This window comes from Aspergillus versicolor, assembly GCF_001890125.1.
Source record: "Aspergillus versicolor CBS 583.65 unplaced genomic scaffold ASPVEscaffold_1, whole genome shotgun sequence".
NCBI classification, from domain to species: Eukaryota; Fungi; Ascomycota; class Eurotiomycetes; order Eurotiales; family Aspergillaceae; genus Aspergillus; species Aspergillus versicolor.
In genome coordinates, this window is record NW_024467524.1 from 911,368 (window position 1) to 933,373 (window position 22,006).

The window sequence follows — 22,006 nt, forward strand, 5'->3', positions numbered from 1 at the left end:
ATTGAGGCATTTGGTTTACAAGCATGAACGCCGTCGACGCGACTGAGCACTATGAGACGAGTGCACATGGTAAGACAATCTTTTCTTTTATTTTCTTAGCCTATACCTCAAGCAGCAATTAGAGCTAATGATGAATTTCCTGATAGACCCTGCACCGTCCCTCTTAACGGTCGTCATCGACACAAACCCACACGCCTGGGCGCTCCTCGAGAAGGACGAAAAGAACAATCTCCCATTTTCAACCGCCGTCGCGAATATTCTCGTCTTTCTCAATGCCCACCTTGCCTGTAACTATGCGAACGAGGTTGCCGTTGTCGCTTCACATAGTCATAAAGCCGCATGGCTATACCCCTCGGCATCTTTAACATCACAGGAAGATGCTGACGGCGATGTTACGATGACTGCCGACGGCAACAGCAACGACAACAACAGCGGCAAACAAGTTAACAAATACCGCCCGTTCAGGATAGTGGAGGAACAAGTCACGTCTAACTTGAAACACCTGATGGACTCAACGAGCCGGGCAGATGTGGAAAGCAACACTTCAACGATGATGGCAGGCGCATTAACACTGGCTCTCACCCACATCAACCGACGAACAATCGCATGGGCCGAAGCCCACGGCGGCGACACATCTTCGCTAACCCACTCCGGCGACCCATCCACCACGCGGCGCTCAACGGCAACGAACGACAGCGGCGCAGAAAGTCTGCAGTCCCGTATCCTCATAATCTCCGTAAGTAGTGCGACCGGCTCCGCACACCAATATATCCCCATCATGAACAGCATCTTTGCGTGCCAACGCCTCCACATCCCAATCGACGTATGCAAACTCAGCGGCGACGCTGTCTTCCTCCAACAAGCTTCCGACGCAACAAAGGGAATCTACATGCCCCTCTCTGAACCCCGCGGCCTCCTCCAATACCTAATGATGGCCTTTCTCCCGGATCAGCGCTCCCGGAAGCACCTTGTCCTCCCAACCCGCGTCGACGTCGACTTCCGCGCCGCCTGCTTCTGCCACCGCCGCGTTGTGGATATCGGATTCGTCTGCTCCATCTGCCTGAGTATCTTCTGTGAACCACCGGAAAACGGCGACTGCCTGACCTGCGGCACGCATCTAGACACCGGTGACTACGGCGCCAAACCGGCTGTTGTGGCCAGGAAGAAAAAGAAGAAGAAGGTTCGCCCGAATGGTGTCTCTGCTACACCCACACCGACGCCTACCCCGGGTCCGTGATGATGGTCTCTGAACTTCTCATACAATTTCACTTACCCATATTTAATGTTTAATGGGTTGTAAATTCAAAACCAAAGGCCTCCGGTGACATGCATGCTTGGTACTCTCAGTCATGAACACAATTTGGATTCAGATATCGCGCATACTAGATTGGGCTAGAATCTACTTAACGAGGACGGAGAAACAGCAACCCCATCCTTCGTGACACATATCCGCGTTCGTTGCAGGGCACCCTCAGAAATATCTTTTAGGGAAATGCACACTTGCATACGAAAGATCCCGGGATAAGGATATGATCCGGGATACATTTAGGTTTTCGTGCGCTATTGGAGGGACGTGAATCACAGAATATAAGCCCTCCAGTTCTGGGACATCCAACGATTTTTTTTAATAAATAAAGTGCACTTTTAGGATTACATCACATGCTGAGCGAATGCTATGTAGAGCTACTGGAAATACCTATTCCAATGAATTGAACCAAGTGAACAATATAAATAGTTTGGCCTAGAATACACAAGAAGCGTAAACGCAGACCAGCATGTCCTAGGGAAGCCTATTCAAAGAAGCGCAAAGTAAAGAAACTATGATACGCCTCTGCACTAAAGCATTGCACAAGTGCGTAATACGAGTCCTAGGAGGCGTATTACCTCAAGACAGACCTGCAAGACAGATCTAGCTGTGAGACCGATTTGGTCATAGATAGCAGTTTCGGACAAAGAAGCGGCACAAGTTCGTGATGTCTCTACGATCTAGGGTCTGAATGCACTGAAAGCATCAAAAAATGGTGTCCATAACATCATGAGGACCGTTTCATTCGGAAGGCCTTCCCGCCCTGCGCAATACTCCCGTGTCCGTTGCTGCGAGACATAACAGAAGACGGCTTCTTGTCCTCGCTGCTCATATTGGCGAGCACCTAAAGCAACCATCCCATTAGCAATTGACCGTAGAAAGGAAGGTATTCCAGTACTCACGAAGGAATCTGTGTTGTGCGCAAAGTATAAGTATATTCCATCTATTGTCTGCTTGACCGTCATAATCCCCACAGAACCCTCACAAGGGCTGGCTTTCACTCCAGGATGGCCTAGCAAATACAGCTGTTAATACCTTCTCGAATCGTATCTCAAGGGGTATATACGCTTACCCATATAGTCCGTTGCAATCATTGCCCCCATGGCCTCGTCTTCAGTCACCTCCTCAAAGGTACCATCTGGGCGCTTCCGCTGGGTGTAGTAGACCCGAGAAGCACAGGTGTGTGCGGCTAAGGTGGTAGCAATATGCTCCCCTGTGCCAGATGTAACACTCGCTACACATGTCTTTTCGGGGTCATTAGGGTCGACAGGGATGACACTGGTACCGATCCCGTTCAGTGCTGCGGGACCAATTCTACCTTTATGTTTCATTCCGATCCCCCCAGAAGAAGAACCGGCTGCAATGTGACCATAGCTATCTACAGCGATGGCGCCCACGGTATCGCTTACACGATCCTCCGTAAAACCGAACAAGTCAGGCAGAGAACCGTCCCGGCCGTGGGATGAAAGCGAAGGCTCATCGACATCCATGAGAACGCCAGCTTGGGTAGTGGCCCTGAGTGGATTGGGTTGAAGAAAGGATCTCTTGAAGGGGTTCGCGGATGATTGTATTAGCGTGGGGGATATACCACCACTCGAATGATCGCTCTTGGATTTCATTTCATTGGAAGGTGGAAACTGAGTGCCCGTTTGAGTTGGGATGCCGCTGTTTCGTGTATCTGCATTCCCACTGTCTGGATTGCCCGTGCCAATACTATGTATGCCCACATGGAAACTCGTAGGTGTTGATGCTGATTGCGTGCTGGAAGGGCTCATGGGAAGGTGAGCTGAATAGCCCCTGACAGGGCGGCGATAATAGGTATTGTCAATCTCATTTGAGCCTTGTGATTTGGCTCGTTTCCGAACATCCGCCTCTTTGAGTTCTCTCTGCCACTGCATCCACCTGTGTCTTGCCGGGCTTGATACAAGGCCATCATGAGGAAGAACCACTAATCCTTGCTCGTACGCGTAGTCTGTGGCTCCCGGTCCCACGAGGAAGTTTGGAGGAACTCTATGTAAGGTCAAATGTTCCTTCGATGCATCGAGGATCGTACGGGCCAGTGAGATGGGGTTCTTCACCTCTAGTTGGCCAGGTTAGTGATGAAACATGAAATCGAAAGAGAAATACTCACGCGCTACGGCGCCGACAGCCCCGCTGCGTCCGAGGTGGTCAACTACCGTGGCATCGCACTCCACAGTGCCCTCGATCGTGGTGTTACTACCGTATCCGGCGTTGGTAATCTCTGCATCCTCAAGGTACATGATGGCGACTTCAACAGCATCGACAGCCGAGCCACCGTTACGAAGAACACTCATGGCAATCTTGGCTGCGCTATTTTGAATTAGCGACCACTATCGGGGCCACTCCTCCTGAGCAGGCCATAGGAAGGACTTACCTCTCACATACTCTCATGTGGGGTTTTTCGAAATCGCGCCGGTGATAACCAGCCCCGGCGTGGATGAAGATGGCAGAAATATGCTTTCCTCTCTTTGGTCGATTCATGATGGCCTGGATAGTTCGCTGGGCGAATGGTGGAAGATTTGCGAGAGGTTGGGAGAACAGAATGGGAGGATCCAGGCTGCTACTGAAGCATTGCACAACTGGCGACTAATCACGTAGCGTAATTTTATGCGCACAGCAAGTAGGGTTGCGTTTAGCTCAAAGAACGCCCTCAGTACAGTTATAAACACTGGGGAGACTTAGGAGAGTAAAAATAGGCTAGCAAGGTACAGTTGAACAAAGCTGCTGCACAGTTTTTTTGGTTTGGTTGACCAGAGTACTGAGGTATCTTAGGATCTGTGTAAAGATAAACCAAAGGGTGAGAAGAATACAGCTAAAAAATGCTAATAATGAATGGGACACGGCTTATGAGGGGCCAAAGGAATGGTTCCGAGGCAGTTAGAGAATGATATAAGAGTTGAAGTACCAACTGCGAGTGCCTTCCTCTGCTCAGTTCACAAGGCAGTTGCCCGTTTTGAAAAGGAGCGCACTCAGCATTTTTAGCCAGACTGTGATATCCCCAAGATGTCTAACAGATGGGATTATGCTGGACTCATTTCGTGGTGCTCATATACAATTGTCGCCGTTGTATGAAGAATCCACACACGTTTTGTTGTATAGTCGGTTGACGCTCCAGCCACAGTTGTTGTCCGTGGCTGTGGCTGTGGCTGACTATCGTTGGATCACGTGGCAGTTCCATTACGTATTGGGCCCACCGCCTTCTCTAATCTGCCTGCCTGCCCACCACCTCCATACCTCCAGGCTGAGCCCCCTCCTAGCTGCTCGACCCCGTCTTTTTGGCGTTTCTTATTTCCTTTCTACCGACCTAATTCCTGGGCCTGCCTTTTCACCCAGGCCTACTGAACGCCTATCTCATTTGTTAATTGGTTGACAGCGGGTGTGTGTGCGTGCACCCCAGCCCATCCGCCATGGCCCCCCAAACCCCGGCCGTTGTCATGGACAAGTATGTTATATCGGATTTCAATGTTTTGAGAAATTAAATGGGACAGGAATATGTAGCTAACATCACGCCCTCATTCTTTAGCGGAACTGGTTACTCAAAACTAGGTAAATGCGTTCAGCTACTGCTCCATCCCAGCAGACTCCCCGCACTAAGTGATCCGAAGGAGCTGACAGCCTGCAGGTTTCGCCGGAAACGACTCGCCCTCATTCGTCTTTCCCACTGCAATTGCTACAAAGGCTGGTGCTGGAAGCGCCGGGGCCGGTGCCCGGCCTGCTGTTGCGAACAAGCCATCCTTCTTAGCTTCCGGTGGAGGTGCAGGTGGACATTTGTCCGCGAAGCGTGGCACAGAAGATCTGGACTTTTTCATCGGTGACGAAGCTCTGTCAGCTGCTAGTGGTCCTGGGTATGGAATCAACTACCCCATTCGCCATGGACAGATCGAAAATTGGGATCAAATGGAGCGATTCTGGTCGAACTCAATCTTCAAATACCTCCGCGTCGAGCCCGAGGATCACTACTTCCTCCTTACCGAACCTGTAAGTCCCGGGGCTCTACAATGCTTCCTATCGTGGTCAGTCAGTGCGCCATGTACAGACTTGCTAATTATTCCTTCGTTATCAGCCGCTCAACCCCCCGGAGAACCGCGAAAATACTGCCGAAATTATGTTCGAGTCTTTCAACTGCGCTGGTCTATACATTGCCGTCCAAGCTGTGCTCGCCCTGGCAGCTTCTTGGACTTCCTCTAAGGTGACCGATAGATCTCTCACCGGAACAGTGATTGATTCGGGTGATGGTGTCACCCACGTTATTCCCGTCGCAGAAGGCTACGTCATCGGATCTTCTATCAAGAGTATTCCCATTGCCGGTCGAGACATTACCTACTTCGTACAAAGCTTGCTGCGTGACCGAGGCGAGCCGGATAGCAGCCTGAAGACTGCCGAGAAGGTGAAGGAGGAATATTGTTACGTGTCGCCAGATATCGTCAAGGAGTTTGCTCGTTACGATCGTGAACCGGACCGTTTCCTAAAGCATACTGTCACTGCGCCCAACGGGCGTAGCGTTAGCATTGATGTCGGATATGAACGGTTCCTTGCTCCTGAGATCTTCTTCAACCCCGAAATCTACTCCTCCGACTTCCTGACTCCCCTACCCAATGTTGTGGATGGTGTTATTCAGTCTTCGCCAATCGACGTCCGAAGGGGACTGTACAAGAATATTGTGTTATCTGGAGGTTCTACCCTCTACAAAGACTTTGGCCGTCGCTTGCAACGTGATATTAGACACCTGGTCGACGCGCGTCTTCGTGCATCGGAAGCCCGAAGCGGAGGAGCACGAAGTGGTGGTTTAGACGTTGCCGTCGTGACACATAAAAGACAGAGACATGGTCCGTGGTTTGGAGGCAGTCTGCTGGGTCAGACTCCCGAATTCCGCAGCTACTGCCACACTAAGGCAGAATACGATGAAATTGGCCCTAGCATTGTCCGGAGGTTCGCTCTCCTTGGTGGCCCCGGTACTTAGTTCTTTTTTTTTTCTAGTTGTTCTTCGCGAATTATCTTGTCTATAGTATTTATGCAAATAAAATCCTCGTCCCGAGCACGTACGCTTTGAAATAAGACTTTTATACCAGAACGCCTCGAGCGAGCAAGTCGCAGCTTAGTTCATGCCGCCGGTACAGCAATCTCATATCACACCAACATCCTATATAGCAACCTTATTCAAAACAGCCACACCCTCCACATGGCCCGTCTGCGGGAAAAAGTCAAATCCGCGAATACTTTCAATATCATATCTCAGCCCCTTCTTCTGATCTCCCTGAACCATAACAGCCACGTCTCTTGCCTGCGTATGCACGTTGCAACTAACGTATACCACGCGCCGCGGGCCATACGTCAACAACTGCTGCAAGAAGTCCTCGCTACATCCCTTCCGCGGGGGATCAATAACAAGTAACGTCTGGTCAGCCGGGTAAGGAACGTCCTTAAACAGGGTTGCGGCGTCGGCGGCGGCGAAGCCGGTGTTGGGTAGCGAATTTGCACGTGCATTGTCGCGCGCAGAGATGATGGAGTCGCCCGCTACGTCGACACCGAGGCTGGATTTGAAGAGCGGGGAGAGGGTTATGGTGAAGAGGCCGGAGCCGGAGTAGGCGTCTAGGAGGTATTTTATGGGGCTGGAGGTTTTGGCGGCGGTGGAGGTGTCAGTCTTAGGCGCAAGGGATTGTTGGCGGATGTATTCTGTGAAGCCGGAGAGGATGGAGTTGTTGTTTTGGAAGAAGGCGCCGGCTTTGTTGGTGAAGAGGTAGTCGTCGATGTACTCGACTGAGGTTGCGTTTTGGTCTGTTACACACCGTTTTTCTTCAGTGTAGGTTGGGCGGTCGATGGTGATGACATCGCCAGATTCTTGCTCGGGTTTGTTCTTGTTCTCGTAGGTGATTGGGACTGTTGGTTTGGAGTCGGAGTTGTCATTGGCGTCTGCCGAGACCTCCTTTGGAGTGCGACTGGAGGTCTCGCGGAGGAGAATGGTTGCGCCCTTCTTGTACTTGGACAGATTTTCCGCTACCCTCTTTCTCTCGCTCTTGTATCCTTGTCGGATTATGTCCGTGCCTAATGGGCAGTCCTCGATATCTAAATGCCGCCGTTGATTTTTGTAAGTGAAGCCGATGGGTGGCACTTGAAGTTCAGACTCCGGAATATCCTTGTTTCTTCCACCTATGGGTGCAGGAAAGTGCGGCGTGAGTTTGGTTCTATATCCATATTGCTGAGGCGATGGGAATGTATCTCCAATGGCAGGAATAAGGTCCGGGATGAGGCCGGAGAAGTTGGCGTATGCCTTCTCGACGATGCGTTTCTTATGGGCCAGCTGATCCTCATACGACAGCATCTGAAGCTGGCAGCCAGAGCATTTGCCAAAGTATTTGCACCCAATCGCATCGTCTCGTCGTTGTGATCCAGGCTCGATAATCTTGAGAAAGTCCGTCACGCTGTAAGATAGTTGTTTGACGTGCCGCACTACTTTGACAAGAGCCTTGTCGCCTGGAACTGTGAAAGGAACGATGTAGACATGATCCTTGTTTTCTGATAGTGCCAACCCATCACCTGTAGAAGATATCTCCTCGACAGTCACCTCAATCTCCGTAAAAAGTTCTGGAAGAGTGGACGGCGGCGGAGTAGGAGCGTCGGCGGCGCTGTCGACCTCAGGCTTGTTCTTCTTCAGAAGTTTGTCAATATCGAGCTGCAAAACCTCGTCAAATTCGTTCGACTTTTCCTTCCGCTTAGGTTCGGTCCTCCTTTGCCGCTTGGGGCCATGGCGAAAGTTCTTATTTGGTCCAGGCATTATGGATGAGCGATGCGCATTCCGTTGCTGTAAAGAAATCGAGATTGAATTTGCGACAGGGAGTAACCGAGTCGCTGAGGGTTTTGGAGGGCAGTATTTCAACTGGCGACAAACGGACAACCTCGGAAGGCGAAACATAAATGTAAATTCGAGAAAACAGCAGAGTCAGAGGAAGAAAAGAAAGTCGAACTGGCCATGCCATGGAAGAAAAGATCCAAAGCAGAAAAGGGTGGGCGCTGATTGGCCAGGCCGGCGGCTGAGAATTTCTCTCTTTCTGCCGGCCTCAAAAGTTGTCCTCCACCATCTTCCGATTCACCCCCGTCGTCCACACTCCACCCTCCCTCACACGTCCTTCTGCTCCCCGCGGCCTGAACGGGCCAAAGAGCCTATCCGTCATCATGAGTATCGCGCGGCCAGCCAGATGTCTGTTTTGCAGCTTTTCACGCGCCGCCGCCCCCGGCCCTCGCGTGCCCCGTCGCCAGTTCCAGTTGTCGGCGATACAACTTCAAGACAAGGGCCCAAAGCCTCCAATTGAGGTTGAAGGCAAGACATTGAAACAGATCCGCGATGAGTTGACGCCAGACCATTTTAAGCCTTACACAGAGGAGGAGAAAGCATGGCTAAAGGAGCACTACACCCCCGAGCAGCTCGCCGCGGTTGAAGCCGGCGAGGCGGCCATTGACCCGAAAGACTTGGCTGAACAGTTCCGAATCCGCAAAGATCCTATGAAGCTCTCGTATCTTGATGATTTCTCTGTGATCGAGCCCGGTCTTGATAAACACGTCCGCGCCCCCGAGAGCAATAGTGACTACAATGCGAGACTGAAGACCGAAGACGACTTCGTCGACGACTTTGCAAAGTTCTTCTCCGAGACTCCAGAAAACGTTTCAGTGTCTGACTGGGTGCGATTCGCCGAGACGAACCGCGTGACAGTTGGGAAGGAGGAAAACGAGTTGAACCCGAATAGTTCACTTGTGCCGGATCTGTTTCAGCATGGAGAAAACTTGGATGGGAAAATGAAAAACCCTCCCCCATACTATGAGGTTGAGGGTGCCAGCCTTTCCAAGGTAGACGAAGAGCCAAGTGATGCTTTGAAGATGCTCATGAAGGCTACCGGACACACCCAGCAGACGCTCTCGAAAATCAGGGAGCGATCTCTCGTCAAGAAGTTTGTCACAAACCAGACCCGTCTTGGTAAGGTGCGCAGCCAGTATGTCCTGTCTATTGCTGGCAATGAAAATGGTCTCCTCGGTATCGGCGAGGGCAAGTCACAGGAAATGGGAGATGCGATCGTGCAGGCGAGGTTCCGTGCGATCAGAAACATGAAGCCTATTCCTCGGTATGAGAACCGCACGATCTTTGGCGACGTCAAAGGCAAGTCGGGTGCTGTGGAGTTGAAACTGATGAGCCGCCCTCCTGGTAAGCTTCCAAATGTTCCGTTCTACACAAGGGTATAGTTGACAGTGTCCAGGTTTCGGTCTTCGCTGCCAAAGTCTGATCTACGAAATGTGCCGCGCAGCCGGCATCAGCGACATTGCTGCTCGTGTCGAACGATCTCGAAACCACATGAACACCGTGAAGGCCGCCTACAACGCCTTGATGAGCCAGCGCGACCCAGAGGAGATCGCGCGCGCCCGAGGAAAGAAGCTGGTAGATGTTCGCAAGGTATACTATTCTGGAAGAGACACGAAAGAGGAAGGAGGGCAAAGGGAGGAAGGGGATCGACGACGACGCGCGAACTAGACTGTACGATTATGGCACATTGTCCTGTTGCCAGACTTCTGGTTGCATTCTGACGATGTATATAATATTTTCCTTTACCATATTTTCTCCAGCATTTGACCATGTATTTGTACACCATCAATCAATTGAATCCGATCACGGCTCACTTTCTTTACAACATGACCGTATAAGCAAACACCACAACAAAGCAGGGGGGTATATAATTTATGACTTGAAAACGAAACCCAACGCCAGGCCCCAACAAGTGCACCTAGTTCATCAATAAATCAATCAATCAATACCCCTCCTGGTAACTCATATCCGCATGCCCGTAGCCTCCCTCATCCCCAACATTCATGGTCCCAGTCTCTCCCCCGTCCCCACCTTGCTGCTGTTGTTCCTCCCCCTCGTTGAAAATTTGCTGCTGCAGGACAATGCTGTACACACTAGCCTTGAGCAGCGTGCACACGGTCGCCGTTTTTCTCTCTAATTGCCGGAGTCCATCTAGCGTAACCGAGGTAGGAGAGTCCGCGAGGTCCGATAGCTTGGTCGATAGCTGTGGATGGGAAAAAGCAAAAGAACGTTAGCCATCGGCCGGTCATGGAATTGAATTTGCGGAAAAGAGGTAAATGAGGGGTGCCGTAAAGGAGATAACATACTTTATTCACATTCCCCAGCAAGCGTGCATACTCATCCAGGACTTCTTGCTCGAGATCGGTGACGAGCGGGTGGGAGGGGCGGAGAAAGGCATTTTCGGTTGCGGGGTGGGTGTCCGTTGGAGGGTCTGTCGGGGGCGTTGTAGTTCTTGAGGGCGTGGGGGTTATGTCTGACATTTTTACTTGAGGGAGACGAGTTGCTTTTGTTGATATTCGAGTGGGATTTGAGGTTGTTGGTATGGTGTTTTGGTGTTGATGGTGGCTCCGGATTTATTTTGGTTGGCGGGGAAAGAAGCGCGTCGGCCGTTCTGATATCGGCGTTATTACCCAACCCTCACAGGCTGCAATAACCTCAGGAAAATCCGCATTTTTATAGAAGCTTATATGTTAAATATATTTATTTCCATCTAAGCGACATGCAATATCCGTCCTTCCTTGCAGTATCTTGGCTTACTACTGATGGCAACAACTTATATATATTCCAGTATGCCCAACACATACGATGGAAACACTATACTAATTATTTAACCACAATATACAAACTGGAATCTTCATTATGCATGATACAGGGCGACTCAAATGATCTATCCCTCAAATGGCTAGGACTTTGTATACGGGTGCTTTTCAAGGAAGCTGGAAAAGATGGCAGTAATTCCTACTTAACGGGCATGGCAACAAGATATTGATGCAATGAAGGTATTTACTCAGGGAAGAACTGCCAGCCCTACTTTTCTATCCTTAATAGTGTTTGAATAATAAGACAATTGAATTTCGCGGCTAAGGATGTATATGATAAGCACGTAGAGAAGGCGGGTTGTGTTGAACACAGATCCTTGAAAAGCCTTCTGCCCAATTTCTCGAACCAGGTAAGTAAAAATGGCGCAGATAAGCAATAGGGCTTGAGAAATGGAGGCAAAAGTTCGGTTCATATAGTAACGCGGCAGTAGTTGAACAAATTGTGTTGCGCAAGTGCAAATTCGAAATCGCCAACGCCGTGTTCTGCAATAAGGATAGTTATGGCAAGGCGACTGATAGCCATATAGGAAGGAACGTTGTAAAAGGGACAAGAGTATACCATGGCAGGCAGCACAATAACAGGAACCGAAAAATGACACGCGTAAAGCAGATTCAGACATCGAAGCAGATCGGCATCCACCCAATATAAGTTGCAGCAAATCGATAACAGAAAAATCCCAAGTTAAAATTCTAAACGCCTCCAAGCTCCCTGTAGTAAAAGCGACAGAATATTGACTTTCGAATACAAATTGTTTTCATGCATCATGATCGTGAAATGATAGCAATACAGGATACGCTCGAGCAGTTTCGTCTAGTATGCGGAAGGCCAGAAGCTGAGCACCACGGTTTGGTTTAACTAGAAGTCACCATCGTGGTGAAGAGTGACGCTGTTGAACTCTTCAAAAGGATCGGAAATTTCACCATTCGGCGTGGCGAGACCTGAATTTAGTGGAACGCCCTTCATCTTGGAAGGGTTCTGTTCGCCAATGTCAACGCTCGCGCTTTCCTTGACATTTCGGAAGTTGACGGTCTCGTTCCCGCGACTTTGGTGGGGGACCATTGGCGGTTTCATATGGCGAATAAGAGCCCATTGTGTTTGCCGGAAAAACGGGTGTGTTTTGACGTCCGAGGCGCCAGCCCGAGCTCCAAGACGTTTAGTCTCATCTTTAATCAGTAACTTTCGGATCAAAGATTTGCACATGCTGGTCCTTGGTTAGTTATGTGCATCAATAGGGTGCAAGGGCCATGAATAACATACTTGGAAGTTTGCTGTGCACCTCCCTGCTCTGGGAATGGTACTTCGTCACGGAGAATGTTCCCGAACGTCGCATTCCTGTTCTTGCCTTTAAATGGTGTCGTCCCGTAAAGCATCTCGTATATTAAGATACCCAGAGTCCACCAATCCACAGCACTGGTATGCCCACAGCCTTTGATTACCTCTGGCGCAATGTATTCCTCAGTACCAACAAACGAATTGGTTCTGAAATCAGCAATACAAGACTTCGTGTCAATGGTTGGAAAAGCCGTGGTGGAGTTGCCGCTTCGTGCGGGGATCATTGTAGGAGCACCTCCGGGTCCTGATTGCTTTGATAGGTCAAAGTCCGACAGCATGATATGGCCTGACTGATGAAGAAGGATATCTGCGAAGGAGGCCGTTTAGTATGCTTTTTTAATGTAGTCAAGGTTGCTAAACACACTTTCTGGCTTCAGATCACGGTAAATGAAACCCATGAGGTGGAGATACTCGAGCGCAGCGGTAACCTCCGCCGCATAGAAACGAGCAGCGTCTTCCGATATAGATTTCCCAGGGCGGGTCTGTAAAGCTGTAAGGCGTTATAATCAGCAAGGGACAATCAATTTTAAGATTATTGTGTTATCATACCTCGGAAGAATTCTCCACCGCTGCAGTACTCCATGCACAGGTAGAGATAATCCTCAGATTGGAAGGAGTGATAAAGTGTCACAATGAACGGGTGGTTACTGGTGGCGAGAATCTCTTGCTCTGCCAGTGCCCGCTTGATTTTGTTCCGCTTGATCATTTCCTTCTTACTCAGAACTAGCATTTTTGTAAGTCAAACCGGTCTCATTTGGTGTTGCGTGGTAACTCACCCTTCATGGCATATAGACGAGTCGACTTCTTTTCCCTGACGAGGTAAACCTTACCCACATCGCCCTTTCCAATGAGCTTGATTTTATCGAAACTAGCCGGACCGACTTCGACGTTGCGTACTTTGATCGAATTGGAGCTGTATGTCCGACGGAAACCACTGCTTGACGTGCGAACCTGTGTGAGGGTTGGAAGATTGTCGGAACCCGGTTGTGGAACGGCAAGAGTCCCGTCATTGTCGGTGCTTAGGCTTACTTCCACCAGGCCAACGGGATCGCCGGCAGCGCCTGAGTGGAGTAAGGGTTCCTTACCCAGCTCCGCAGTTTGAGGTCGTGCACCGGCGTCACTGGCATTGAACAATCCCTGGGCATTCGGAGCCGAAGCGACACGACGTAGTTTCCGAGCAAGTTCTTCCTTGTTAGCTGTGGTAGCTTGCTCCGCAGCCGAAACACCATCGACTTGTAGCTCTGGGGTATCCGGCGGTGAAGAGGGTATTGAGCCGTCGTTACGATGTTGAAGGGCGGGCTGACCTTGGTGGACGAAGTAGGGGTTTGCCGTTGCGGTCGGAGAGATTCCCTCGTCTAACGGATTCCCTTCACTGGCTACCGTAGCAGAACGATTGCGACCGATAATGGGGAGGAAGCGGGACTGTCTGAAGGTGGACTTAGGCTCATTTTTGGCAGGGGCCGAGAAACCGTTATCGCGATCGGAGTTGGAGGAGTGATTGTTGGATTGATGCGAGGATGCGCTACTTGAGCTGTTGATGCGAAAAAAATTCTTGATCTTCGTTGGAAAATGACTTGAATCGTTGGAGTGTTTTTTGGAGGGCATGGATAGGCCGGGAAGATTTCCCCGTTTCTCGTTCGCCGCAGGGGACGGATTGGACGCGAAAAGCTGCGTCATCCCCACAAGAGTAACAAATTAACCCGGAGAGAGCGTGGGGTGTGATTCTCGTGAAAATCCAACGCTGACAACGACTGCGACCAGAGATGTTCAAAGACAGATTGGTTTGGCGACGAAGCTCGGGAACGGGTGAGGGAGCGCGGGGAGAGGGAGAATTGGCGGCGTGGAGCTAGTAACGTTGGAGAGGCATAAAACAGAGGAGCGGTGAAATAGGAGGGACGGCTGTTGAACGAGACGACAGGAAAGAAGGACAGAGGGATAGTACGAAAAGAGCGGAGGAGCAAAAGCGATAAAGCCGCGGGATGGTCAGTCCATGAAGCACGGCCGTTGACTGCTTGATTATTGCGGACGTTGGATGAGGAGGAGGTGGAGTTGAGTCGAATTGGGATTCTTCCCCGTGGCTGAGTCAGGAATGGCGTAGTTGGCCACCATTATTAATGTTCGCGAGTCAAACAACACTTACTTTCAATGAGTGAATCGAATTATGTTAAGCACCAAATCAATGCTAAAGATACAATAATCCTACACGAGGCCAGATATTCATCATCCATCCTATCAGTAGTAATCCTCCCTGTACTCCCAAGTTCAATGCGCCCAGCTCCTGGTACTCCCAACTCCCAAATCCCTGCCGAGTACGGTAATTATTGGCTTCCGCCGGAACAAATTTACCCCTTGCTCTCCATCACCGCCACATGGGGCTCCTGATTAGATCAGTTCGAAGCCGTCGGCTATCTTTCCCGCGCCGTCGAAAGACGGAAGAAATGCGTGAGCTGTAACATTTTGAGATACAGCCGGGGCGGCTGACTTCTGCAGAACTGGGCTCCAGTCTCTGTTGAAACATTGAGAAAGCAGCGGCGAGTGTGGATGGGGATCTGATTGCCAAAGTCTCCTGGAAACTTGCACGGGCTGGGCGTATTCAACCTTTTCTGGTGCCTCATGCAGGGACTCTTCTCTCGAGTCCCTCGCCTTGATAAGCGTGCTAGATACATCCCGTGGGGGTTCCCTAATCGATATGCCTAGGGACTTTTGACGTTCTTCACTCAACCTCTTCGCGAGCCCATTAGATGCGCCTGACAAAGCACAGAGTAACCCATCGATAGGCTCACCGCGTTCGTCAGTCTCTTCGATCGTGCGGTAGAGGTTGCGGACGGTTGGTGATAATGATCTCGACTTAGATTTGGTAGGCGTCCCCCATGCCTCATTCTGTGGGGGAGTGACTGGAATTGTAATGGGCTCTTGCTGAGGCCTGAGAGTGCCGTTCATTTGGCTTTTACCAAACAGAACCTGCAAATGCTCTTTATAGAGCCTCACCGTATCAAGTTCACGCACCAAGCTTTTTCGCTGTTCAACGAGGAGCTTTTTCGTTTCTGGTTCGATGACCCAAGAATGCATCGCGGTGAATCTGTCGATCTGGGAAAGCTGCGCAGAGAGTGCATCATACTGCTTGGCAGCATCCTCCAGTGATTTCTGATATATGACATCTTGAAAATGAGACCCAACGAATTGCTGATTGGATGTAGGTGCCTGGTTGCGAGTAGCGGGAGATGCTTGGGGTAGTTGATGCAACTGCGGAACCAGTGGAACCTGCTGAACTTGCTGAACCTGCTGAACCTGTGGCAACGGGGGCAGCTGTGGCAGCTGAGGCCACTGAGCACTGGCCGTAGGAGGACTTGCGGCATAGCTATGCTGATAGGGACTAAATGGTGCAGGGGATACTGCATTTAGGCCATTGAGGCCATTCCAACCTAGTAAGCTTGAGGTAGCTGCGGAAGCTGGCTGTGTCTGGAATGGAAATCCAGTTTGCGGACCTATTAGTTGCGCTGGGGTTTGCGGCGGAGCAAAAGCATTCAAAAAATTATCCCCGCCTATTCCAAAAGCTGAATAGGAAGGCAACCCAGTTCCTTGGGCTTGTTGAGTAGCCAAGGGAACGTTGGCATACTGGTACGGGCTGGATGTGCTGCCAGGAGGTTGGAAGCATGGGGCATTAGCAGCATCTAAATGCCATTGACCATAATTAGCACCTGCGGTTGGCAAACGCAATTTGGGGATCTACCTGCTGGCAGTGGGGCCATCTTTGGAACCCTGGTCTCAGACTTCGCCGCCTGCTCCTGCCTTGGCTGATTTTCAGAGATAGACTTGGCCTCGATTTTCGCGGCCGAACTAGCGGTTTTCGAAGCCTCGCTGTTCGCAGCGCTGGCACCCTTTGAGCTCAACGGTAGACTCCACTTGGGAGGTGAGTCCCAAGGGTTCATAGGTACAATGCGGCCACCAGCGGTGACACGCTGCGGCTTTGGGGACGTGTGTTGCTCAACGAATCGCACAAACGCATCGTCAAATTGGGAATTGGATGACATAGTATGGTGATCTGTCTGGCGTGGGGTATTCTGTGCGTTCAATGCCAAAGGGGCCATTACAGTGCGGCGTGAATGGCCCGACATATTTCTTGGTCTGTTGACAGGCTGCTCAGACAGTACATTGGAACGGACCAGGTTATCTTGACGGGACCGCATGTTAACATCTTCTCTGCTTGTGGCATAGACGGAGCTTACTATTGAAGGCCTGGTCGCTGAACCTGCCCAGATCTATGTGGGCATTGGTCTTCGCTGCCAGGAGGGTCTGCAGATCGTATTTGGTCATGACTGGGGATGAATGAATGTATACCACACAGGCGTCGGGTTTGGAAAATTTCTGGTGAAAGAATGAATGGGGAAGGTGTGTGTCGTTGGTGACGGCTCGTTTTTACAGAGGAAGAGGATGGCGAGAAGTCGGCGAAGATGGTAAAGGGAGACAAGAGAAGGGGGTTGGGGTTGGGAGTGTGTTGTGGGACGGAAAGTGAGGTTGTTGACAGGGAAAGAGCGTACCACAACAACCAAAGTCGGCGGCCCTTTGAGAAGATTATGGATGAGACTACAGAACCTGCTCATTCAACAAACTCAGAAATCCATTTCCAATACTAACTGTCCACTTTTTTTTGGCTTAAATCACACATGCTCTCGTGCTTTGACAGGCTCCATACTATTATGCAACTGCCACTCTTCTTCAATATCGTCTGTTAGAGCTGACGACCTAACCCTGCAATTTGCAAGCCGTGGAGGGCTGTTGGCCATTTCCCAGCTGCCATGTCGCTCATACCCTCTGGCTGAAGCTGCGGGGGGTTTGATGTCGGCCCCCCATTGTGGATTGTTGAATGTGACATCCGAATCGCTGGCCATCTTGCTATTCCTTTTGAAGCCTCCAAGACTCGACTTACGACGCACCCGGTTCGTGCGTAGACAACAGAAGAATCCAACAACAGCGAAGAGAGTCAATACACCGACGGTAACAGCAGCACCAACAACCCCAGCAACGGCAGGATGCATACCGCCCTTGTCTTCTTTAGGGTTGCTCACGCCTGGCTTGGCTGCAGGAACGACGCCAGAACAGAACACGGCGGACGAGTCACAGCGTTGACACCAGTCTGCGATCGAACCCAGTGACACACCTTGCATATTGTCTTTAAACTCACTGTATGGGAGAACAACCCTGCTAGGACTGTATCCAAAGAGCGGATATGACCTGAAATCAGCACCTGTCCCATTTCGAAAGAGGAACCGAACATAGAGTTGTGACGGATCGGGGAACGTAGGGTAGCTCTCGCTCTCCAGGCTGAACAACTCAAGCACAAACGAGGCTCCCTGATTTGGCAGGGAAGTAAAGTTCGCATTTTGTTTGTTGTCCAGTTGTAAGAGCGAGGCGAACGATACTGCTGTTTGGGAGCTACCAAACCGAAGGGTCATCTTCCCGTGGGCACCCTGCCCTTTGATACTGCTCTCAAAAGCGTCAAGAACATTGGATGCCAGGCCTTGCCCTGCAATTGCTCTGATTTTGCCGTCTTTAACATCATCAGATGATGATGTGTTTCCATTTGTTTCGTATACGTATTGGCCTGCATACCATCGTGCACGTTCGACGTCCTCTTGGCCCAAGTTATGCAACAAAGACTCGTTATGCATAGCCTGGTAGTCCAAAAACTCGGAGATGCTGGTTGCGTTTGCGAAGTTGGCACCCTTCATGTCAAATCCTCCAGAAATAGCCTGAGAATAGAGGTGAGCATAGAATGCTGCTGAGTCCGCATAAGTTGCCCAGAATTCCTTGCTGCTAAGGTATTGAAGGTTTGCAGAGCCATGTGCAGAACAGAGCGCTTGACCGGCGATCATGACGGACTGAGGGTCGTCGAACCCGAACGTTTCGATGGAGGGATATTGATATCCCCCAAGCGGGGCCTGGACACTAGAGCCGTCGGCCAATTCCAAGTCACCTCCATAGAACGAGGAGTTGAAGGATTCTTTGAGCGGTGGATAAACGCCCTGCATGAATGCCTGGGCGGATGCAAGGACGGCTGTATCGGGCGTGGAAGCGACCTTGACATCTTCGGTGTTGAGCAATTCAGGAGCGATGTTCACGATCCTTTCACTGGTGTCGCTGTCAACCCCGTCGAGAGCGACATATCGGTCTCGAAAGGCAGACCCAGCTTCATGCAGTTGGTATGCTCCATATGGTGTCAATGACTTCGGATGACGTGGGAAAACCTTCGGGATTCTCTCCCCATTGACAGTATATCCAAATACTGCCCAGACCCGGGCTGTCTGGTCCTGTGCGGCAACCGGAAAAATGCCCAAAGAGAGGCTGAGCAGGGCGATATAGAGACGGCTCAACATGTTGACGATAGTGCGTGGAACTCGGATCTACATCTCGTTTCGGGCGGGCGGGGCCTCTAAGTAGAGATCTCAATTAACTTTGGCAGCAGAAGCACGGCGTGACGACATGATACAGAGTGTAGTGGGCTTCTCTAAACCCTTCCCTATTCCGGCTGATGGGTGTCTTTGCCGCTGGCACCCGAACCAGACCCAACCTCTTTGAACTCAAGAGTGTAAGCACGCATTAGGTAGGGAATAGCTCTAGCACGTCAGTGAGTTGTCATTTGGAAGTGGGAAGGACTCTCTAGCCAGAACCTGGCATGACGTGTAGACGGTAGGAGGTTACATTCCACCCGTGCAACCAAAAGCCGCTCAATGATCAGACTACCAGCTTAATGTTTGACTACCAGGACGGCAAGATTAACGCTTTTCAATTGTTATAAAATTCAATAAAATTCAACATTAGATCGGCTTCAACTCAACCACGCAGCGGGAAGCTGTAGACAGCGTCATCAACGCGTTAGTCGGGGCTACTGAAGATTGTCACTTCTGGGGCGTTTTATGGGAGAACTGTAGGAAAATCGATAAAGGCCAACTAGACACACTAGTAGACCCTGGCCTACTGGAGTGGTCCGGAAGCTTTCATCTATGATATAAATGGGCTGGAGCTACCCCACCATTATACATTCAATCTTGGTCGCTGCACCATATGACCCGCAGCTATAGACCTGGAGGCTAAATAATGGAAACTATAAACGGCTTAGGATAGATAGACAAAAAGCTCTAGACAACCGTACACAGGGATATATATTCAAGATGGATAACTAAATCAGCGATTATATACCTGGTACCTAACCTCCAACACAACCACCACACTCTCCCTCGATTTTATCTTATTAACAACTACCAACCTCCCCATACTATCACTTACACTATTCAGCATATTCATCAGCTCGGAAAGGTCAATCTCCCGCTCATTAGCTAGCTGCAGTAGAGACAAATCCCGTAATCTTGCAGACGCCTCAGTGTCCGCGTTCACAGCCGCCGGGTCCGGGAGCAGCCGCGGGGTTAGGATAAGCGTTGCGGCGGGGTTGGAGCGGAGGACGTCGAGATGTGCGCGGAGCTCAGCGATTATGCGTGTAGCAAGGGACCCGTATGGGATGGTAGGTGAGGGGGATGGGAGGTGTAAGATGTAGACGGAGGCGTCGGATATGGGTTGTGTGGTTGTTGGGGTTCGTTGTTGGATTGTTATGTTGGGGCTTGAGGGAGAGGAGGAGGAGGAGCTGCTGCTGCTGCTTGTGGCAGTGTTGCCTTTGTTGGTATGGCTAGAGCTCAGCGGACGCAGGTCGTCATGTTTGGAGTAGGGTGTTTGGGGATGTGAAGACCAGCTGTTTGGTCCTGTTGTTGGGGCTGCGATTTGGACCGTGATATGTAGGGAGGGGTAGAGGTTTGCGAGGATTGTTGCGCGGTCAATTGAGCGGGCGCCGACCTGTGACATGTTAGTTTATTTCCAGAGAAGTGTTGTTAGGAGGTTATACTTCGACGACTGATATGTTGCCTCGGCGAAAATGGTCTAGTCTAGCGAGTAGGTCTGTTGTGTGATCGTCGATGTCCTTCGTTCCGTAACGCAGGAAAGCAGGCCATTGACGCTGAAGCTTGGGACGCTGTTCACTAGTGCTAGCAAAGGTGGCTGGATTGTTGAATGCAATGTTATAGGCTGTTTCGTTTGGACGCAGAGACGAGCCGAATCGCTGAGTTGCAGTGGGCATCTGTAAAGCGGCTGGAGCAACTGTGCCGGCGAGAAACATGACGGCGTCGAGGTAAGACGGCTTGGTGACGAACGGAGCGGAAAGCGCGCTGTGTGCAACCTGGCCAGGCTGAGGCTCCTTCAGGAAACCGGCCGTTGCTGTCATCCGAACAATGCGCGACATATGAGTCTCAGGAACACCAGCCAGATCCGCGACGTCTTTGATGGGAACGCTGCCGCTGAGGGGGATGCAGGCGAGGACCTGGAATTCCCCCAGCCATTGGAGACAGGCGAGCAGCTGGTTCTGGACGGTAAGATGATGGAGGAAATCCGTGGGGCTGGAGAGTAGAGTCTGTAGTCTGGTGGTTGTCGTTAGAATCGACTGTCGTGCCCGGTGGGCTTCGCTGGGAGCGTCTGGGGGAAGAAACGGTTGAGAGCCGGAGGACAAGAGACTCGGGGACTGTGACACAAGGGTCTTGACGGCAGCTGTGAGGTCGCTGGTATAGGTCTCAAAGTCCGTGAGGTTGGACATTTTGGAAGGGTGCCCATACACGCTGAATTGCCGGTATCTGAAAGACCGATTCGAGCTGTAGTTATATGCGAAGCGCCCTGAAGAAGAGGAGCGGGATTGGGTTCTGCGGCCTGCTACTCGGGATATTTCTCAGTTCTGACAACACAGCGCGATTGTCTCAGCAGAGTGATTGTAAGTGGCGTCTGCGGCTGGGAATGACAGCGAATAGTGGAGGAATACGTACAACAACGGCTCTCGGCTTCGCTGGGCTCCAACACCGAACGCGAAGGAGGCTGTCCTCGTCCGACGCGAATTATCTGCAAAAGCCAGAAACATCCCTGAAGGGCCAAGGACAGTGGGCCGATAGGTCGGTAAGCTTACTCATTACTGTGTTAAGAAATCCGAAGCACTGCACTACCACTATATCGAATGTCCTGTTTCGGAAACCATGAAGCTATCCAACTGTGTTGCCCTCTCGAGCACCACACCACGCGATATAATTTCTGATTCAAATCCTAGTAATGTTGATCGGCCCTCATGCTGTAACCTCCTCCACAGGTGGCCCAAAGAGACCTTCCCCTCCAAACTCGGTCCATCTTACATGCGGCTCAATTCCCGCAAACTTCCAGACCCCATCGATTTTCCGGTATGTTATTGTGCCCGTACCGTGAGAATGTCCTTTTACAGTTACCTCCTTCAACTCGTCGTCCGCATGCTTCTGGTGGGCGACCCTCATTTGGTGGTGTCCCAGGATTTGCGTTTCGCTGACCTTCTCCCACTTCGTCATTCCGATGAAATGTTGTGTCTGGATGCGCGGGGTGCCCAGAAAGTGAGGATGGGAGACCATGGCGACGAAATCGGCGGCGGACATATCTTCCCAGAGCTTATTGATGAAGGCCCTATAGTCGATCTGTGAACATCAGCGTTGGCCCCTCACATGGATAACGAGCGACAGACACGGAGAGAGGGAGCGATGCATCGCTCCAGTCGTCCCCAGTCTTTTCCATCGTAACTCTCTGCCCATTCAAAAAGAACCGTCTCACAGGCTTTTATATCTGATCATTTCTTA

At 50.8% G+C, this 22,006-nt stretch overlaps 9 protein-coding genes across 9 annotated transcripts; 3 read left to right on the forward strand and 6 right to left on the reverse strand.

Annotated features, from left to right (window-relative positions):
* Window positions 1-23: 23 nt before the first annotated feature.
* Window positions 24-1,237, forward strand: ASPVEDRAFT_121314 (TFIIH/NER complex subunit TFB4; the record flags this gene model as incomplete). Its single annotated transcript, XM_040805873.1, has 2 exons — window positions 24-69; window positions 147-1,237. The coding sequence occupies 2 exons, from the start codon at window positions 24-26 to the stop codon at window positions 1,235-1,237; spliced, it is 1,137 nt and encodes a 378-aa protein (XP_040661872.1).
* Window positions 1,238-2,033: 796 nt separating this feature from the next.
* ASPVEDRAFT_119001 (threonine aspartase 1) lies at window positions 2,034-3,808 on the reverse strand (the record flags this gene model as incomplete). The annotated part of the gene is made up of 6 exons (XM_040805658.1): window positions 2,034-2,150; window positions 2,209-2,318; window positions 2,379-2,984; window positions 3,042-3,386; window positions 3,438-3,637; window positions 3,702-3,808. The coding sequence occupies 6 exons, from the start codon at window positions 3,806-3,808 to the stop codon at window positions 2,034-2,036; spliced, it is 1,485 nt and encodes a 494-aa protein (XP_040661873.1).
* Window positions 3,809-4,734: 926 nt separating this feature from the next.
* On the forward strand, window positions 4,735-6,287 carry ASPVEDRAFT_122758 (actin-related protein 3; the record flags this gene model as incomplete). The annotated part of the gene is made up of 4 exons (XM_040806018.1): window positions 4,735-4,769; window positions 4,851-4,873; window positions 4,950-5,344; window positions 5,391-6,287. 4 exons carry the CDS (start codon window positions 4,735-4,737, stop codon window positions 6,285-6,287), a joined length of 1,350 nt encoding a protein of 449 aa, XP_040661874.1.
* A 180-nt stretch (window positions 6,288-6,467) lies between these two features.
* Window positions 6,468-8,099, reverse strand: ASPVEDRAFT_67064 (tRNA (uracil(54)-C(5))-methyltransferase; the record flags this gene model as incomplete). The annotated part of the gene is made up of 1 exon (XM_040815923.1): window positions 6,468-8,099. One exon carries the CDS (start codon window positions 8,097-8,099, stop codon window positions 6,468-6,470), a length of 1,632 nt encoding a protein of 543 aa, XP_040661875.1.
* A 398-nt stretch (window positions 8,100-8,497) lies between these two features.
* On the forward strand, window positions 8,498-9,842 carry ASPVEDRAFT_122265 (mitochondrial 37S ribosomal protein uS5m; the record flags this gene model as incomplete). Its single annotated transcript, XM_040805969.1, has 2 exons — window positions 8,498-9,518; window positions 9,571-9,842. 2 exons carry the CDS (start codon window positions 8,498-8,500, stop codon window positions 9,840-9,842), a joined length of 1,293 nt encoding a protein of 430 aa, XP_040661876.1.
* A 394-nt stretch (window positions 9,843-10,236) lies between these two features.
* On the reverse strand, window positions 10,237-10,573 carry ASPVEDRAFT_100018 (DASH complex subunit DAD3 family protein; the record flags this gene model as incomplete). The annotated part of the gene is made up of 2 exons (XM_040805579.1): window positions 10,237-10,377; window positions 10,481-10,573. Coding segments are annotated over 2 exons (234 nt in total), but the record flags the coding sequence as incomplete, so codon positions are not given.
* A 1,276-nt stretch (window positions 10,574-11,849) lies between these two features.
* Window positions 11,850-14,003, reverse strand: ASPVEDRAFT_77892 (putative serine/threonine protein kinase (Nrc-2); the record flags this gene model as incomplete). The annotated part of the gene is made up of 5 exons (XM_040816457.1): window positions 11,850-12,195; window positions 12,252-12,633; window positions 12,691-12,816; window positions 12,876-13,049; window positions 13,103-14,003. 5 exons carry the CDS (start codon window positions 14,001-14,003, stop codon window positions 11,850-11,852), a joined length of 1,929 nt encoding a protein of 642 aa, XP_040661878.1.
* A 705-nt stretch (window positions 14,004-14,708) lies between these two features.
* ASPVEDRAFT_77893 (uncharacterized protein) lies at window positions 14,709-16,640 on the reverse strand (the record flags this gene model as incomplete). The annotated part of the gene is made up of 3 exons (XM_040816458.1): window positions 14,709-15,997; window positions 16,057-16,497; window positions 16,553-16,640. The coding sequence occupies 3 exons, from the start codon at window positions 16,638-16,640 to the stop codon at window positions 14,709-14,711; spliced, it is 1,818 nt and encodes a 605-aa protein (XP_040661879.1).
* A 344-nt stretch (window positions 16,641-16,984) lies between these two features.
* ASPVEDRAFT_48388 (uncharacterized protein) lies at window positions 16,985-21,808 on the reverse strand (the record flags this gene model as incomplete). The annotated part of the gene is made up of 4 exons (XM_040813995.1): window positions 16,985-18,692; window positions 19,591-20,168; window positions 20,218-20,934; window positions 21,485-21,808. The coding sequence occupies 4 exons, from the start codon at window positions 21,806-21,808 to the stop codon at window positions 16,985-16,987; spliced, it is 3,327 nt and encodes a 1,108-aa protein (XP_040661880.1).
* Window positions 21,809-22,006: the final 198 nt, after the last annotated feature.